The 19,119-nt window shown below is 33.6% G+C and overlaps 1 protein-coding gene across 4 annotated transcripts in view; it reads left to right on the forward strand.

The window, feature by feature from the left end:
* The first annotated feature begins 6 nt into the window (after window positions 1-6).
* Window positions 7-19,119, forward strand: part of RAB28 (RAB28, member RAS oncogene family) — a 131,269-nt gene continuing 112,156 nt past the window's right edge. For all 4 annotated transcript variants that reach the window (XM_011947354.1, XM_011947353.1, XM_011947352.1 and 1 more), the window contains exons 1-3: window positions 7-284; window positions 4,828-4,924; window positions 9,942-10,030. In XM_011947354.1, the coding sequence (XP_011802744.1) occupies window positions 210-284; window positions 4,828-4,924; window positions 9,942-10,030 (261 nt within the window). In that variant the 5' untranslated portion in view covers window positions 7-209. The remainder of the gene's footprint in view (window positions 285-4,827; window positions 4,925-9,941; window positions 10,031-19,119) is intronic.

Consider the following 19,119-nt stretch of genomic DNA (forward strand, 5'->3'; position numbering starts at 1 on the left):
TAGGGGGCGGGGCCGCACGCAGAGGGCGGGGAGGTGGGCAAGATGGCGCCTGCCGAGTGATTCTCCTCGGATCCCTACTACCGGCGCGGAGACACCGGGGCGGGGGTCCTGTCGCCGCTCCCTCCCTTCCTCCTCTCCCCCGCCCCCGGAGCCTTCCTCCTTCCCTTCCCCCCTCCACCTCGGGGGGCGGGCCTGGTTCCCGGGACACCATGTCGGACTCTGAGGAGGAGAGCCAGGACCGGCAACTGAAAATCGTCGTGCTGGGGGACGGCGCCTCCGGGAAGGTCAGTCCTCGAGCAGGCCCGCCGTCCCTGGCCTGCAGGAACCCCGGCGCTCCCCGGCCTCCTCCCCGCCGCCCGGCGTCGCCTAGTTACCCCGAGCTCTCGGGCTTCTAGGCCCGGGCCCGTCTGGTTGTGTGGCCTGAGGCCAGACACGAAATGGGCGCTTGGTGAAAGGCCGATGCTGTCCAGCTCCCCCTTAAAAAAAAGTCACTTCCTAACTCGCCGTCTGGATTGCGAACTCCTGCAAGACTCGGGCCAGCCTTTCAGCTTCCCGCCTCTCAGGACTGGCAGGGATTTGCCAAGGCATCTTAGCTCCTCTTACTTGTAGTCCAGGTCACACTTGCTCCTCCCCTCCCACCCCCTTTACCGTTTCTGATGCTTCCACTGCACCGTGAACCCCCAGGAGCGTGACTCTGGGATCAGTATTTCCCGGGTGAGAATTGGGGGCTCCGCCACTTAGTCGTCGAGTCATTGGAGGACAAATTGCTAATCAGTTTGAGCTTCATCTGTAAGATGGGTATTGAACAGGGCTGCCGCAAAGGGAGAAATGTGAAAATACATATTAAATGTGAAAATACACATAAACCCTTTAGAGCACAGTGTCCACTCTATACACGTTAGTTGCTATTTTAGTATCATACCTGTTCATCACTTCTGTTTCCAGCTCAGCACTCGGTACAAGCAGTCAGTCAACAAGTGTTTATGGAGCTCCTGTTACGGGGCAGGATGCTGAGGCTAGAGCTGCTTGCGTGACAAAAGGGATCCTTGGTCGAGTGAATGAGTGCGGGCTTGAGAGTATCAGGCAGCGTCAGTCTTATTATCTACTAGGCAGCGGCTCCTACCCCAAGGTTGTGAAACTCCTGAAATGGACTAAACACTGCCCGGTGCTTGCTCTGGGGAGACGGTCCATAAGATCTCAGAGAGGTCTATGATCCCTCCACCAACAAACAAAGTGAAGAGCCTCTACCCGGATGCCTTCTTACCCATGCTTCTGTCAAAGGCGCCAACACTTTCTGGGATTATTGCTAAAGTTTATCTCCCCTCTACTCCCCTCCCTTATCCCAACCATAGTCTAAAGAAACCCAGGCTCTTATTTCCTGTTTAAGGCTTCACATTTCCCTGTTGCTGGTCGCAGTTTGGACCCTGGTGTCTCTGGTGACGACTTCTCTTTGCATCCTCGCTGGCATAGCTGCTTCTGTTTTGGTTCTGACATTTGGGTTTCGAGGTCCCCTGGGAAAGATGTAAAATTTCATATGCAAAATTTGGAGTATTTTGTTGTTTTTTTCTTGTCTTCTTAGATCCTTTGTTACAGATTTTTAAAGCTGAGGAAAACAATATGCTATTGTTACATTTAAACTTTGGGGGAAGAAAGGAACTTGGGGTAACTTTTCTTTATAAAGTATATTAATTTTTGTATACTTAGTAAACTTTTCGAATGAATGAATTGCTGTAGATAAATCATCATTGTTTCTAACACCTTTATTCAATAAAAAGTTTGTTAGATTTTTATAGTTTCCTCATCATTTAGATTTTCTTTTGAAGGCCGTCTAAGGTTTTGGCTCTTAAATTTTATTGTATTCAATTCATAACTGTTCTTATTTCCCATTTAAAATGATAATGACAACCCATAACATAATACATTTGTAAAAAGAGACAAAAATTGCTGGTTATCCTATATGCTATCATAATTCTTTAAACTTTTGTTCATTTTTCTAACAGTATTTATTGTACCTATATTACTCAGTGAAATTTGTTCATAATTTTGGGTCTGAGTTTTTTATTTAGCCTATCATACACGTTTTCCTTTTGTTGCTAATTTAGTGTGAATAATTACGGTTTTTTATTTCTGTTTAAAATTTTTTCTGGCATAGGACAGCATAATTTTTTTCACTTCCATGTTTTTGAGTTAGTATTATCATTCGGCTTTAAAGGATAACAGTAATATTTTTTATGGTACTCTGACTTAATCTTCATCATCTTGCCTAAATAACTTATTTTAAAACTGTAACAGTTTTTTCTAATAGGAACTTCCAGACGCAGACATCTGACACCTAACCTTCTTTCATTATTCTTAAATCAAGAATTTTTTTTTCCATACCCTATTAAGTTCTCAAATACTTGGCAGCCACCAACATTCCCATTCTTTTTCCTTTATTGTTCTTTTCTTTGTGAACTCAGCCTCTCTTTCATTCTTATTTGTATCCTGATTTAACTCTTGGCTCTTTTTTCCTAGCATTTGTTTTTCCTGCTCAATCTAACTCTGAACATTTTTCAACACACTGACAGATGCAGTAGAGGAGTGTTGAGATGATGACTTAACAGTTTCTCCAAGAGAAATTTAGCTCCTCCCTCCAGTATCACGTGTTTCTATTTCTTTCCTTTTCTGATTCATAGTTTTTCTTTTATTACATAATCTCTTAAGAGCTTTTTGAGGCAAAATATTCCTTTTTTCTGTCTTTTCAGTGTTTGTAAATGTAGTATGGTTAAAAAATGTTAGTAGAAATTTACCAAATCAAAAATGTTAGTAGAAATTTTCCAAATCAAAAAATATAAAGATTCAGATAAAAATATTTCTGATATGGGAGCTAGTTGTTCACTTAATACCTGTAATTAAGAAGGATGTTTATACAGTGACTTGAGAAATTATTGAATGTGTAAAATTGCATGCAGTCTAGATAATTGAAGAGAAAGTGACCAACACTGATTCAGTTGATTCTCTGTTCAATTTTTTTCTCAAGATATTGGGAGATGATATAGTAAGAACTTACTTTAATACTCTGTATGTTCCCAGTAACCTGTATTTTTGACAGTTTATACTCGATTCCAATTGAAAATCCCAACTTTATATTTGCCTCAAAAGTGTGAAAGCAGGGCTTTCAAAATCTGGAAGTCACTTTTTCAGGAAAAGAAACTTCCTTAGAAGTTTTCTGAATACTCCTTAATATGAAAATATTGAACTCTGCGATTCTTTAAAATGAAAAATTATCTCAAATGACATTATGTGGATGTTACACATGCCTTCAGTTTCTCTTTGACCTTTAACCATCAGTCTATTAAATATTTTGAATTACCTGTAATAATATAAGTAGTGATAGTTATTTTTTTCTAGAATTCTGAACCTCGTCAAAGATGATTTTGTGGTGTAAGTTAGATAAGGTCAGTAGAATAATATAGTGTAAATGAGAAACAAAAGTCTGTAGAAAGAAATACCTATCTTTTCAATTTTGATCTCTCAGTTTTGATATTGTTACATGTGTCAAAAATATAACAAATGTGTTTGTTGCTAGATGTCTAGCAGAATACCCTTCACATGGTAGTGCTCAACAAATACTTGGCCAATTATCTTAGAAATTTATTACAAATGCTGGGTATTTAAACACAAAAATATTTGGAGTTACGGTGTCCAAATTGCCATTTGTGTGAAAAATATTGTTCTGTGTAAAAGGAATTTTGGATGAACTTGCTAAAAGGAATTGAAGTTTGACCAAATTTTCTTTTGCGCTGTTGTACTGCTTATGTCATAATGAACTATAATCAGTTGTCTTGGAAATTTTATCTTAGTTTTCATTATTTTAAGACTTGACATGTAATTTTAACTTTTAAAATAAAAAACAGCTATTTTCTCTTAACATAGGGAGTCTGTCTTGAAGAGCATAAAAACTAAGTGAAGTTGCCTTTATCTTTTTTGGAGGAAGTTTATAAATAAAAATAGTGCATTTAAAATATTTAAGAATTTGTTGAGTTATTGTTATTTAGTTGTTACTAGAATAATAATTCTTTTGCTTTGATAAGAAATGATACTTTAAAAAGAAAACTCCAGAATTTTTGACTAAAACTTTTGAGTTTCTATTTAAAAAAATTTATATCTGTTCTGGTTATAATAGCTTGTGACTTCTTGGCATTATGGTTCTTGGATGGAAAATATTCATTTTGTCTGCTTTATATTAATCTTAAAAATACTAGCTTCTTTCTTTAAAAGATACATATTGTCACAGCATTCTTTAGGGTCATTTTCCATTAACATCTTTAAAAATAAAGAAAAATTAGACATGATACTTTTCCTGTGGGAAAAAGAAAAATTCTGTAAGCAGATTTCTCCCTCCTTAATGCTTCTTATTATTAGCTGAGGGCTCAGCTACCCTTAGAATATTTAGCCTCAGAAACATCTGATCTAAGTTAGATAAGATCTTTAATTATGTTTTAAAATAATTCAGATCTTTATTATTGTTATTATTTTAGTTTTTTTTTTTTCTGTTGATAACTCTCAAATTCTGATTTTCAGCAAGGAAAAGGATCTTGACAGGCAGGGGATTTAAAGAGATCTAACCCATTAGTTTATTGTCCCTACTGATAGCTGCTGTCAAGTGAAATTTACCTGGTGGTGTTAAGTCTCTCCCGGCCTTGTAACTGATTAGAACTGCTTAAAGTTGCTTGTTGGATTAATTGGAGTATACATGTTAAGATTGCTTAATAAGATTTAGTAGTGGTCTTATGATTACATTTCTTTAATGAATTAATTTTGACATTCTGTGCATCAATTTTTTAGACCTCCTTAGCTACGTGTTTTGCTCAAGAAACTTTTGGGAAACGGTACAAACAAACTATAGGACTGGATTTCTTTTTGAGAAGGATAACATTGCCAGGTAAGAGACTAAAAAGTCTTAACATAGAAGATTATAAAAAAATCTTACAATAAATGGCATAAGAAAGAAATGTGTAAAATTTTAGGGCTGCTTCCACATGAAGATGTATATATTCAGTAAATTTATCTTAGAGAGGTTAGCTTTCATCACTATCTGTCATGAAGGCATATTGTCCATGGGTGTGGGAAAAAGTTTATATACTCTCCCACTCCTTCCCTGTTTTTGGCTACTATACATTTTTTGAGGATAAACAATGGTTGCTTATAAAATTCTGAAAAGCTTTTAAAAAATTAAGTGCTATACATTTGTTAACAGATATTATATTAACAAAATGTGAAAAGATTGGGAAGGATTATTTTTTAAAATATTATTTTGATTTGCCTCTGCTTTAGTTTTTTGTTTAAAGTTGGAACAGAGGTATAATGTAGCTGTGGAACTTCTGCGCTCTAATATGTGAATGCTGTTTTATGCAAGGCAGCATGAAATTGCTGGCATTTAATAGACCACTAAAATTTAGGGTCCCTAGGCACTCATAAAAATACAGTTTGAGCATTCAAGATGTTTCACTTCACCATGCAAAGAAACTATTTAGATGCCAGTTGCAGCACATTTTGTGGGAAATACGGGGAAATAATAACAAAGAAAGAGTGGTTTATGTTTTAAGTTAGTTTCTGAACAATTGGGGCTTTAAAATGCTGTCCTTTCAATTTCAATGGTTAAATTATATGTTTAAAGTATTTTATTAAAAGCAGTTTATCTTGATTGACTTTATAAACCATCCGTCTCTCTCCTCTGTGAGGAAGCACATTTGGAGAAAACGGTTGCAAGTGTAATGTCAGATTCATGTACTGAAATGTGAGTGATATAGTGGGAAGGGGTTTAATACGTTCCAATTATTATTGAAATATGTTAACCTCTCAGACACCCCATCTATCAGACAACTCCCCATGAAAGTTTTAGAGTAGCTAATGAAAACTCTTGGTAATGGAGGTATTCTTCTTATCTCCTTAGTAATATACTTTGTTATATTTTGTGATGGTTTGTATTTGGCTACCAGTGAAAAATAGATTAGGAGATATCCCATGAGAAAAAAAAGAATTTCAATTTTTCCATTACTGGGTTATTGTTCAGCAAAAGGTTTAAGGAGAAACATATGCGTACTTTGTTTCATTTGTATTTTCTTTTAATGTATCCAAAACTGAAAACGTCATTTACATTTTATTATTCTTCGTCTTACCGATAATCTGTGCTGCATTCAGAATTCTTAATAGCAGTCACTAGCCGAATACATACACAAATCACATAATGTAGAGCCTGGAAGCTTATTTTTGCAGCAGTTTTTTTCACAGATGCCGGTTGTACGCAGAGAATCTCAATATAGTATTTTGCTATTAGCTATTTTGTTTTGATGCTTAATTTGAAAAACCACCGCACCAACTTTTTGTCTCATTACTTTTAATATTTCTCATTTTTTAGTTGAAAAGCTTAAATAAAGAAACAAGTACCTACTCAAATATTAAAAACAAAGACTGGTTTTTAGACATTTCATACAGGCGATATATGTGATGATTTCTGACCTGTAGCACAGCACTACCAATTTAAAAATTTTGATTACTTTGTAAAAAATATTTGATATTCTTGAAATCTAGGTTAATAGTATAATGTTTTAGACTTACACAGTACTTAGGTTAAAAAATGACATTAGGGCATGTATACTATTAATGAATGTATATTTTCATTTTCCTAGTTAAGTTTTTATTTTGATGGTAAAGTTCCAGCAAAAAAGTTCTATTTTTTTTTAAGGCAGTTGGTTTTATGCTACTTAACAGACTCAAACTTACGGTAGAAATTTCAGTAAGAAAAAAATATTTTAATTTTTTTTATATAATAAGTGTATTAATAAATGAGGTGAATAAATTACAAGGTTTATAATTATTCTTTATATACTTTAAATTCATTATAACTGCCAAATGTAGGATCATTAATATATCATTAGCTGAATAAAACATTACAGGTAGCTTTATTGAATTTATAGCATAGTCAGTGAATCTAATATTTGTTAGTAGTCTAGTAAGTCCTCTGACCAGTTAGATTGTTAGGGGTGTAAACCTCCTGTCCATTTATTTACATTCTCTTCATGCAAGTTTTCAAGATCATTACTTTGCAAATACTCATCCATTTTAGTATATTTCATGATCTGGTATGCTGTATAGTCTGGATGCAACCACTGTGCAGATTTTACTGCTTAAAATAGTGTATCTGTTAGTCAGAGATTCTGCTGATAGAGCTTCTTAAGAGTCTTAGTCAAAATACTTTCAGGAAGCTTGTGGGTACAGTCCAGTAAACAGCGTTCTACTGTGAAAAAGATTTCTAAGTCTTTAGTACAAGAAGTGGGCAGACTTGTGTTTTTAGTTCCATCTTGACTATGCAGCACTTTAAGTAAGGTTAACCAAGGCACCAAGTGTACTTTTACAAGGTCACTGTTGAATCCTCTTGGTGGCTTTAATTCATACCAAAAGCAACTTACCTGTGTTTTGTCACCTCATTTATTTTATTTTTTCTTCTAGTTACATGTCGTTTCTTACAGAGGAGCAGGAATTTTGCAGCATTCTGGGTTTGGGATTAGATTTCTGACAGTTTCCTTTATGTTCTGTATTGGTTAGAAATTTGTATTAGATTCTTGATTTAAACAAAATTATAATATTATTTGAATATTCTTATATAGCTTTATAGGTGTGTCATCTTGAAAATATACTAGGAGAATTCATATGTTTATGCCTGCAAAAACAAAAATGAATATTGATTTGAATCATATCCTCATGCGATTTTGCTCCTCAAATAAGGAATCCACATTTTATTTTTAGTTTTATGTGTTAATAATCCTAAAATTAAAATGTGGAGTTAAAACTATATTTCTGGATATAAGAAGTAATATGAAGTTAATATCATTTGTTGAAACTGTAAAGATAGTAATTTTTTGTTAGCATTCTGTATTAGTGGACTATCAGTAATTCGTAGCTATTTTTGTTTCTGAGTCACTATAATTCATATGTTTAAAAAAACAGGCAAACACTGACAACAGGGTTTATTTGGAAAGGTATACATTTAAAAAGTATCCTCAACACATGAATATGGGAGACAATTGGATAGATAGATGATTTAGGGTCTTGATACGATTGTAGTCAGAATTTGAAAACATGTAATGAAGATCATGTTCCTGAAATTGTAGTCAAAGTGTTCACAACACCTCATTCAGATAGGATCTGAATATCAGAACTTAAAGAAGAAAGCTTTATATTTTTTGTTGTGAGGTTAAGCAATAAGGACTATTGGCTCTGAAAAAATGGGATTAAACACCTTTTAGTACTTATTTAGTATTGCCTAAAATCTTCCTCTGTAAAAGTTAGTATTGTTAAACACTGTCTTTTGAAATAATCAAATAACTCTAAAGAGTTGTGCAAGTAAAATGAATAGCCTACTGCCTGCTTAGGGGTTTCTGAAACTATTATATATGCTTCTTAGTGATGGCTAGCCCTTTCTCATCTGCTTAATTTGAGACAGCATTATAGAAGAATTATTTCAGCCTTGAATCTCAAAAAATTTAGATTTTTAAGAAACTCGATTTGTATAAGTTTTTGTACACATCTTAGTCTGTGATGTTTTGGTTTTTATATTCATAGGGCTTTAAGAACATTTTGGTCATTAGTGTAAGTGTAGAAAGTATGTGTCTGTGGAAATAATGATGGTGATAAAACATTAGCGCTCATTAATGCTAATGGAAGTTTCTCGTGGAAATCCTCTGCACGATGGCAGATGGAACAACCTATGTTTAAATAATGGAAAGATTGTAATACAAACTCACCAAAATTTAGAAAACTGTGCTGGTTAATCAAATGTCTTTTTCTTTTCATTGCATAGTTAAATGGTATGACTGTCTCTGATTTTAGTGTTTTATGTTGGTGTATAAATTTATATCTTTATAATCCTTTTTGGAAATGAGATCATTTTTCAGTTTCTAACCTTTTATTTTATTTTCTTTTGATTTGCAAATCATTCAGAAAGTGGTAATTGAGACTCTGGAGAAAACTCCGTAATTTTATGAGGGATATCGTTTAAAATGTTCAACTAAATAGCATAGTTTGGCTTTTGTAAGCATACTCATCAGTTGCATTGAGAAGAGAGAACAGCTTATCTCATAAATTTTTCTATCAACCAAGTATTTTACAAAATGCGTGAAAGGATTTTAAAGATTCCCTTTTAGAATGCTTTTATAATGCGCATGGGGAAGATGATTAGTTACACTATTTTATGAAGGCTTGGAAGTATACATAGTTTGTTTAAATGGAAATGCTTTGAACAAATTTGAATACATTGTAATATTTAGTGATACACATGGTATGTATCCTACATTTGTTCTGAATAGGGCTGTCAAATGTGTTTCTATTTTATGGGTTAAATTTGAAAACGTAATTTTTGGGCTATGTTTGCCATATCCTAGAGTAGCTGACAATCACATTATAAAAAGATTCATTAATTTGAGCTGAAATTATGGGTGCATTTTTATGGTTTGCTCTTATTCCATGAGTTTTAGAACCCATAGAGTTTAGAACCTACAACAGAATTCATATATATGATTGGATGGTTGAGTATATAAAGCTTCAGTTTTTATTTTTAAAGTACATTTCTTGCTCCATGGACGTGTGTTTCATTCTATTCTCTAAGAAAAACATTTTTCTGAGGCTTAAGTTTATAAATTAAAGCTTACTTTGTTTTGTTTTGAAAGTGATTGTAAGTATGGTTCCGTGGAAATGGAGTAAAAGGATAAAACTAGATTCTCCACTATGATTTCTTTTGACATTGTTTTCACAGTTCCAAATATCATGTGAGTCTGTACATAAAGGCAAATTGAGCTCAGTTTCTTATTGTGACTTAGTATTCTGTGATACTGTGTCAGTTGTTGTATTGTTACTTAATTTTTTTGATATTCTTATTTTTATATTCATTTTTTAAATTCTAGGAAACTTGAATGTTACCCTTCAAATTTGGGATATAGGAGGGCAGACAATAGGAGGCAAAATGTTGGATAAATATATCTACGGAGCACAGGTATGATATGAATTCTGATTATTCCAGTATTGAAAGTATAGCATTTACAAGCACACATGCAAATCTACACCTAAATGGACATACACACACACATACTTTCTTTCTAACTTTTTATCTGATATGTAGAGAGAATAATTTTATGTTTGTGCTAGTCCTTTGGTTTTATTCTCTCCAAATTATGTTTGGAATGATTTGGGTGAAGGAATAGGAAAACTCTTTAACAGCTTTCGTATGGTATTTATATTACTAGGTGTTATTGTTAGCAGTTCGATAAATATAGTGATAAATGATATTTTGATATTTATTAGCTGGTTTGATTATAGTGACTACTTTCAAATAAACTGAATGAAAAATACAGGGATGAAAATTTAACTTCATTTTAAGTTACAAGGACTAAAAGCATATCTATATGTCTATATTTTTGTGCAATAAATATTGATAGCTTTTCAGATTTAATAGACATGTCAATATTTTCTATCAGATAACTAAATATGACAGTGTATATATGAAACACGTACAATAATTTATGATAATGCTGTATTTTCAGAAGAAAATCCATGTAGAGCAAGAAGAATGAAAGTGAAAAATGAAAAATGACCTGAATAATTACATAAATTTGGCCACATGAGCTTATGTTCTGCATGAGCTTATATTGATATAATTTATAATATTTTAAATAAAGTTATTATACAAATAGAAAATATACAGGGTAGTAATATACTTTAAAAAGCTAATCATTTCTCTCTGAGCATGTTCACTGAAGAATTGTCTTTTTAATATTTGGCAGATTGCTTTTGATTAAATGACACACTTTAGAAATGCAGTAATACTATTGAAAGTAATCATCGGATGAAGTAGAGAATATGGTATATAGCCACATATTAAGTACGTTGTGCTTACTGAGCTCTGTATGTAATACTTGTGCTATTTCTTTATTTTTGCTTTTTTTCTCTACTTTTAATTGGTGTATATCTTCTACATCATCTGGAGACATAGGGGTAGTAGTAAAAATTTTTAGTTCTTTACTAGAGTTTGGTATTTTAAGTGGGACAAATATAACTTGGTTATGTGGAACCATGTTGCTCATAATAAATGATTCTATAGGATGGAGATATAGTATGTTAAGCACTGCTGTACAAAGTTTGGTTCATGTCAAGTACCATTGCCTTGATTGTGGATGAAAAATAGATTCTGATTTATTTTATAAAATATTCAGAGAAGGACAGTATGGTTATAGAGGCTGATATGGTTCTGAATCACATATAAAGGCCCCAGAGTTTTGATTTTTTGCATTGCTGATATAGAGATTTGGCTCTTAAAGCTCTTATCTTTTATACATGGTTCTTTGTCTCCTGCAAAATTTTTCTGTTCACATTTATAGCATTTTCATCTGTGGTTAAGTGACTTTGGTATTTTATGCATGTTCATTTTTCTCTTAAAAAGTACATCTCAGAATTTTGTGTATGACTTTTTTGTTTTATTTATTTATTTATTTATTTATTTTTCTGTTTTAAACTGATTAAAGTGGATACTAAGCTAGATAAAACTTGCTGGACAGAGATTTGTGGGAAGCCACAGTTCTTGTTTCATTCATGTGGTTGATAACATGGGAAAATAACACTCTTATCTTTGTTCCATAAAATCTGTCTATAAGGCCACATATAGGATTTTTAAGAAAATGAAGATTCGATCTAACTTCTGATGAAATTTGACTCTTGGTGTCAAATGGAATAGTCTTTTATGATTTATAGGTGCAACCAGAGTTAGTGGAGAACAGGAGGACTTTATGCATTTCAGGGTAAATAATAATATATAATTCAATTAATACATTTTTTCTTTCCTTAAAAATTAAGGGAATATTATGCCCATGTGTTGAATTATATTAATTCTATCTTCAAATCATTAAAAATTTATTATCTAATTTATTTAAATTATTTAAGATTTATTACTATTATATAAAAATTAATATTGATGTGAAATTTGTGTATTATAAAGTTAACCATTCTAAAGTGTATAATCAGCTATACGCAGTGGCTCATGCCTGTAATCCCAGCTAATTGGGAGGCACAGGTGGGAGGATCACTTGAGCCCAGGATTTTGAGGTTGCAGTGAGCTGTGATCACACTACTGCACTTCAGTCTGGGTGACAAGTGACACTCCATCTTTAAAAAACAAAATAAATAAAAAATAAATTATATAATCAGTATCATTTAGTGTACTCACAGTATTTTGTGACCATTTCCTGAAGTCAGTTTTTGATAGTATATATTTTATGTTATTACAAAGCTGCCTACAATCAGCAGACATTAATGAGAACATTGGTAGACATTTCAAGAATTTCCATCTTTTTTGAAAGTCCATAAGTTTAGTAAAATGTCTTCATTATGTTTTAAGGTACTTTATTTCTTGGGAGAAAGTGAATGTTATATTTCTTAGAACTTGTTGTATAAGGTTTCTATCTTGAAGGTACATATTGACTTTTTTCTCTCTTGGTAGTGAGTTTTATTGTTTTCACTTTACGATTGCTGCGACTCTTATAATCATGTACTGTGTTTTTATTAAACAACAGTGTACAGTATTTCTGAGAAATGCATGAATCTTTCTATGAAATTGCCTGACAAAACTGGGAATTCTGAGATGATGAAATGAATTGTTAAAAATAGATGATAGGGCATGGTGGCAGGCACCTGTAGTCCTTGATACTTGAGAGACTGATATGGGAGGATCATGTGAGCCCAGGAGTTTGGGGACTGGAGTGAGCTATGATCATGCCATTCTACTCCAGCCTGGGTGAAAGAGCGAGACTCAGTTTATAAAGAAAAAAAAAAAAGGATGATAATATAATAACTTTTTTCTGCTTTCCAGAGGTTCCAAATAAATGCTGTGTTAAGTACGTAAAGTCATTGACCAGTGGTCTATTTTGTTAAACTATTTTTAAATTCTATATCCAGGCTAGAGAGGCTATGACTCATTATTTACTACTATAAATGGGAGAAAATGTTACTTTTCAAAACCAGTGATTTCAAAAACATCCTAATAGCATTTTAATAAACTCAATAATTTTCTATAATAATATAATTATTATTCAAAGTAGATCTGTATTGCTTCTGGAGTTATAGATGCTTTATATTACCTATCTCATGAGTACTTTGGATTTTGGTATACTACAGGACAGAAATCTTCCACAGAAATGTTGAGACAAGCTTTTTCAGGATGTCGGTTTAATGTGTTATTTAGGGTTTTGTTTTAGGTTCTCTAACTTCTGTATTGTATATAGAAGGAATTATACATGTCTGGGTCATTAAACTAATCAATCTGTTTCTTTAAAGCATTTCTTAACATCTGCATAGAAGCTTATTTGTAGGCTGGGAGTTAACTTGGACCCAAATAAAAACGATTATTTTACCCTCTTCACTCCCCTTACCCACAGCAACATTTAAACGTTAGCAATAGCCTGTTGAAAGTGTTAGTGAAAACTAAATTGGATTGACACCCCAAAAAGAATTAGTGAGGTATTTTGACAAGAACTAGTTCTAAGAATTGAAATATGTCCCAGTTAAATTCCCAGATTTTAAATTAACTTAAAAATTTCTAGGAGTCTTTAGAAAGATGTTATAGGCGATTTTTCATAGTGGTTAAGAGCAAACACACAGTACATAGTGTTTAGTGCCCTGTAACCTGTGGCTAACAGAGGCTAATAACAAACCTCAGAGAAGGACTGGATGTTTCATTTTTGTAGCTCTTTCTGTCCTGGAATCTAAGTGGTTTGCAAACACTGACCCACTGAGCATAAACTCAATGAAGTGTAGTCACTTGTGAGGTAGAACATAACCACTATTATGTACCAGTGGCCCCACACAGATGAGCCTACTTTTTAAGTACCAACAAAAGGATTTGGTGCCTACATGATAGCTAGGGAGAGAGTGCATCTTAAAACTGGACTCTGCAAGACCTTCTGCTCTCTTTTGCTGTAAGTTTTTTAGTTGGATATTTACCAACTTATAACATGTTTGTGCACTTTCTTTGCGTGTTTCTTACAGGTTATACTTATAAAGCAAGATATATGTTGTTATGGCTATTATATAATCTGTATGATTGAATTCATTTCTATATATAACTAAAAAACTAAAGCAGATTATTTGTCTTGCATATAAGGGAGAAAACAAATAACCTGCATTTTGGGAATGGGAGAACCTTTCATTTTTTGAGAACGTTAAACAGTCACAGTGTGTCTACTGTGTTTAGCACATGTTACACTGAAGAACTATATCTATGCAATGCTTTACAAGACTGTTACTTGGTAGGCACCAGTGTTTGTTCTTTCAAAACTTCTGTCAAGGCCAGGTCAGTGGGTCATAATCTCAGTGCTTTAGAGGGCCAAGGCAGGATAATTGCTTAAAGTCAGGAGCATGAGACCAGCCTAAGCAACATAGTGAGACCCTTTCTCTACAAAAAATTTAAAAAATTAGCTGGTCACTGTTGTATACGCTTGTAGTCCTAACTACTAGAGAGTCTGAGATGGGAGGATTATTTGAGCCCAGGAGTTCAAGGCTGCAGTGAGCCATGACTGCATTCCAGCCTGGGGAACAGAGCAAGACCCCATCTCTTAAAAAAAAAAATTGCTGTCAATTATTACCTTGAAAATAGTATCCATTTGATTTACTCTCTCATCTAATGCTTATTAGATATGGTGGTAAGTGAAATAGATGAAAAAAACTACTATATAAACTAACATTATATAATATTTACCAAAAATCTTGATGTTTACAAAATACTATGGATGGTAGTATTTTCTTGGAATCGAAGTTGGAGGAAGGCAGTTAAGGCATAAAATGAAGGAAACTGTTGTTGAAGAGGGATTTATAAAACTTGAAATCTGATTTCCAAAGGTCATGTAGAAGATTTGGGAAGAAGAACAGCAGCTGAAAGGTAAATTGGGAAGTGGAAGGAAAGGATGGTATGGGGTTGAAGACATAGGAGAGAGATAAATGTCAGATATGTGGTTGATAACAAAAGTTATCTGGGACATGATACATGACGATGGATTTAGATGACCGTAAGATTGCCAAGAAAATTAGATTCAGAAGTTCCCAAGTAGGCTGCAAGATGTATTCCATGTTTGTGGGAGTTGTACTTTCTTGTGGCTGAGAAGATTCCGATAGTTTTCTGGAAGTGATCGGAAGAGTTCTGGATTGATTGATGTGGTCAGAGCCTTAGGGATTTGAGGGTGCTGGTATTTGAGGGATTTGAGGCTCATGAAGAGGTGAGTACTTAGAGGTCTGGCTTTGAGGCTGGTGAGTAGAGGCCCTGAGAGTCAATAGTTTTGATAATGTGTGTCTTTTAAAGATTTGATCCATTATATTTATATTGTCAAATTCGTGGTCACAAAGTTGTTTATATTATTTTTTTAATGTCTGTGGAATAGGTAGTGAAGACCTTTATTAAATAATGTTGTTAATATGTGTCTTCTCTCTCCCTCCCTTTGTTTTTGGTTAGCCTGACTAGAGGTTTGTCAATTTTACTGATCTTTTTTTAAAAAAACAGCTTTTGGCTTTGTTGATTTTTCTCTGTTGTCTTCTTCTTTAATTTCAATTATTTCTTACCTAATTTTTAATTACTTTCTTCTGCTTGCTTTAGACTGAAATTACTCTTCTTCCTCTAGTTTCCTACAGTGGAAGCTTAGATTATTGATTTTTCTGCTTTTCTAATATATGCATTCAATGCTAAACACTTTCCCTAAGCACTGCTTTTTCTGTGTTCCACAAGTTTTGGTAGGTTGCATATATTTTGTTTTTGGTTCAAACTATTTTAAAATTATTTTTGAGACTTCTTTGATGCTTGTGTTATTTAGAATGTGTTGTTTAATCTTCACATACTTTGAGTTTTTAAAGCTATTTTACTGTTACTGATTTCTGGTTATAGTTTGAGAACATGGTTTGTGTGATTTCTGTTTTTACAAACATGTTAAGGTCTATGTTATGGCCCAGAATGTAGTTTGTCTTGGTGAATGTTTCATGAGAGCTAGGGAATAGTGTGTATTCTAATGAATACAGTAGTCTATAAATGTCAGTTAGATGAAGTTGATTGTTAGTGTTGTTCAGATCAACTATACCCTTACTGATTTTCTGTTTGCTTAATGAAAAAAGTCTTCAACTCTAGGGGGATCTGCAGATTTAGAACTCCTTGCAGTTCTATCAGTTTTGGCCTCATATATTTTGATGCCGTGTTATTAGGTGCATATGTAGAGAGGATTGTTATGTCTTCTTGGAGGACTGACTTATCATTATGCCAGTCTTGTCTTTAAACTTGATAATTTTCCTTATTCTGAAGTCTGCTTTGTCTCAAATTATGTAGCTACTCCAGCTTTCTTTTCATTAATGTTTTCATGGTGCTTTTCTATGCCTTTACTGCTAACCTGTCTGTGTCTTTATATGTAAGGTCAGTTTTCCGTAGGTAGGGTCTTCTTTTCTCATCTCCTTTGACAATCTGTCTTTTAACTTGTGTATTAAATTCACATACAGAGTGGTTATTGGGATAGCTGGGTTAACATCTGTCGTGTTCGTTTTCTATTCTTTGCACATTTTCTTTGTTTATCCCCTCTTTCTGCTTTCTCTGGTTTTATTTGAGTATTTTCTCTCCTGTTTTAGCATATCAATCATACTTCAAAATTTTTTTTAGTGATCGTTCTAGAGTTTGCAATATACATTTTAAACGAAGTTTAGTGTTAAATGACACTGTATTGCTTCATGTGTAGTGCAGGTCCCTCAGAATATTCTCAGTTCATCCTTTTTGTCCCTTATGGCATGGCTGTCATTCATCTCACTTATCTGTATGCTGTAATCATCCAGTACATTAATATTACTTTAAACAGTTGTATTTTATACCAATTAACAATAAGAAAAATAATTGATACTATGTTATCTTCATTTTTTCCTTTTCTGATATTCACTCTTTTTTTTACATTCTGTATGATTTTATTTAAAAAATGTTAACTTTTATTGTAAACTGGCAGTTTATAATTGGTTATATTTATGGAGTATAGAGTGATGTTATGATTTATGAATACAATGTGGAATAATTAATTCAAGTCAATTAGCATATTCATTATCTCAAGTCCTTATAACTTTTTTATGTTGAGAACATTTGAAATTTACTCTTTTAGCAATTTTGAAATGTATGATATGTAATTATTAACTGTTTTAACCACACTGTGCAATTATTCTCAAAAAAGCCTTTATATCTCCTGAGATTTTGTACCCTTTGACTGTTTCCCCATTTACCCCAACCCCTAGCCTCTGCAACCACCAGTCTACTCCCTACTTCTGAGTTTGATTACTTCAGATTTCACGTAAGTGAGAACATGCAACATTTGTCTTTTTGTGCCTGGCTCATTTCACTTGGCTTAATGTTTTCCAGTTCCATCCATGCTGTTGCAAGTGAGAGACTTTTCTTTTTTTGAGGCTTATAGTATTCCATTATGCATATATACATCATTTTCTTTATCCATTCATTTGTTGATGGACACTTAGGTTGATTACATAGCTTGGTTATTGTGACAGTGCTGCAACAAACATGGGAGTGCAAAAACCTCTTTGACAAACTGATTTCAAATCTTTGGGTAAATACACAGAAGTAGGATTGTTGGATCATATTCTTAGTTTTTTTTGAGGAACCTCCACACAGTTTCCCATATTGGCTATTCTTCTTCACATTTTCACTGAGAGTGTACAGAGGTCCCTTTTCTCTATATCCTCGCTGATACTTGTTATCTTTCATCTTTTTGATAATAGCCATTCTGACAGGTGTAAGAGGATAATTTTTTTTGCTTTTAATTTGCATTTCTCTGGTGATGTTCAGCATTTAAAAAATATATCTGTTACTCATTTGTCTTGTGAGTAATGTCTTTACAGGTCTCTTGCCAATTTTTAAATTTAGTTTTTTGTTTTCTTGCTATGGAGTTGTTTGAGTTCCTGGTATATTTTGGATGTTAACCCCTTCTTGGATGTATGACTTGAAAATATTTTAATTTGTAGGTTGTCTCTGCACACTGTTAATTTTTTTCTCCTTTGCTGCACAGAAGCTTTTTAGTTTTCCTGTATTGGCTATTGCTTTTGTTGCCTGTGGTTTTGGAGTGAAATTCAAAAAATTATTGCCCAGACCAATATTTTGTAGTTTTCCTCCCTAAATTTTCTTGTAGTAATTTTGTAGTTTTTGGTCTTACTTTGAAATCTTTACTCAATTTTGAGTTGATTTTTGTATATATTGTGAGATATTGTTCTGCATGTGGATATCTAGTTTTCCCAAAACCATTTATTGAAGAGGCTGTCCTTTTTCCATTGTGTTTCTAGCTCTGTTGTTGAAAATCAATTGACTGTACATGTATGATTCATTTCTGGACTCTCTATGTTCTGTTGGTCAGTGTGTCTATTTTTTGCCAGTACCATGATGCTATAATTACCATAGCTTTGTAATATAGTTTCAAATCAAGTAGTGTGATGCCTGCAGCTTTGTTTTTCCTATGTGTTTGTGCTCATGATTGCCTTGGTTATTTGAGTTTTTTCAGGCTACTCATTTTTTCCTATGTAGAGTTTAGTTTCTGACCCATATCATTTTCCCTCTCCCTGAAGGACTTCTTTTAATGTTTCCTTCAGAGCAGGTTTGCTGACAATGAATGCTCTGTTTTTGTTTTTCTGAGATCTTTATTTCTCCTTTACTTATGATAATTTTGAGGAGTATAGAATTCTAGGTAGTTTTTTTTTTAATTTTAATTTTCTGCTAGTATTTTTTTAAAAATTATTATACTTTAAGTTCTAGGGTACATGTGCACAATGTGCAGGTTTGTTACATACGTATACATGTGTGATGTTGGTATGCTGCACCCATTAACTCGTCATTTACATTAGGTATATCTCCTGATGCTATCCCTCCCCACTCCCCCCACCTGACAACAGGCCCCGGTGTGTGATGTTCCTCTTCATGTGTCCAAGCATTCTCATTGTTCAATTCTCACTTATGAGTGAGAACATGCGGTGTTTGGTTTTCTGTCCTTGCGATAGTTTGCTGAGAATGATGGTTTCCAGCTTCATCCA

The sequence above is a fragment of the Colobus angolensis genome, unplaced genomic scaffold (genome assembly GCF_000951035.1).
Source record: "Colobus angolensis palliatus isolate OR3802 unplaced genomic scaffold, Cang.pa_1.0 Scaffold262, whole genome shotgun sequence".
Lineage (NCBI taxonomy): Eukaryota > Metazoa > Chordata > Mammalia > Primates > Cercopithecidae > Colobus > Colobus angolensis.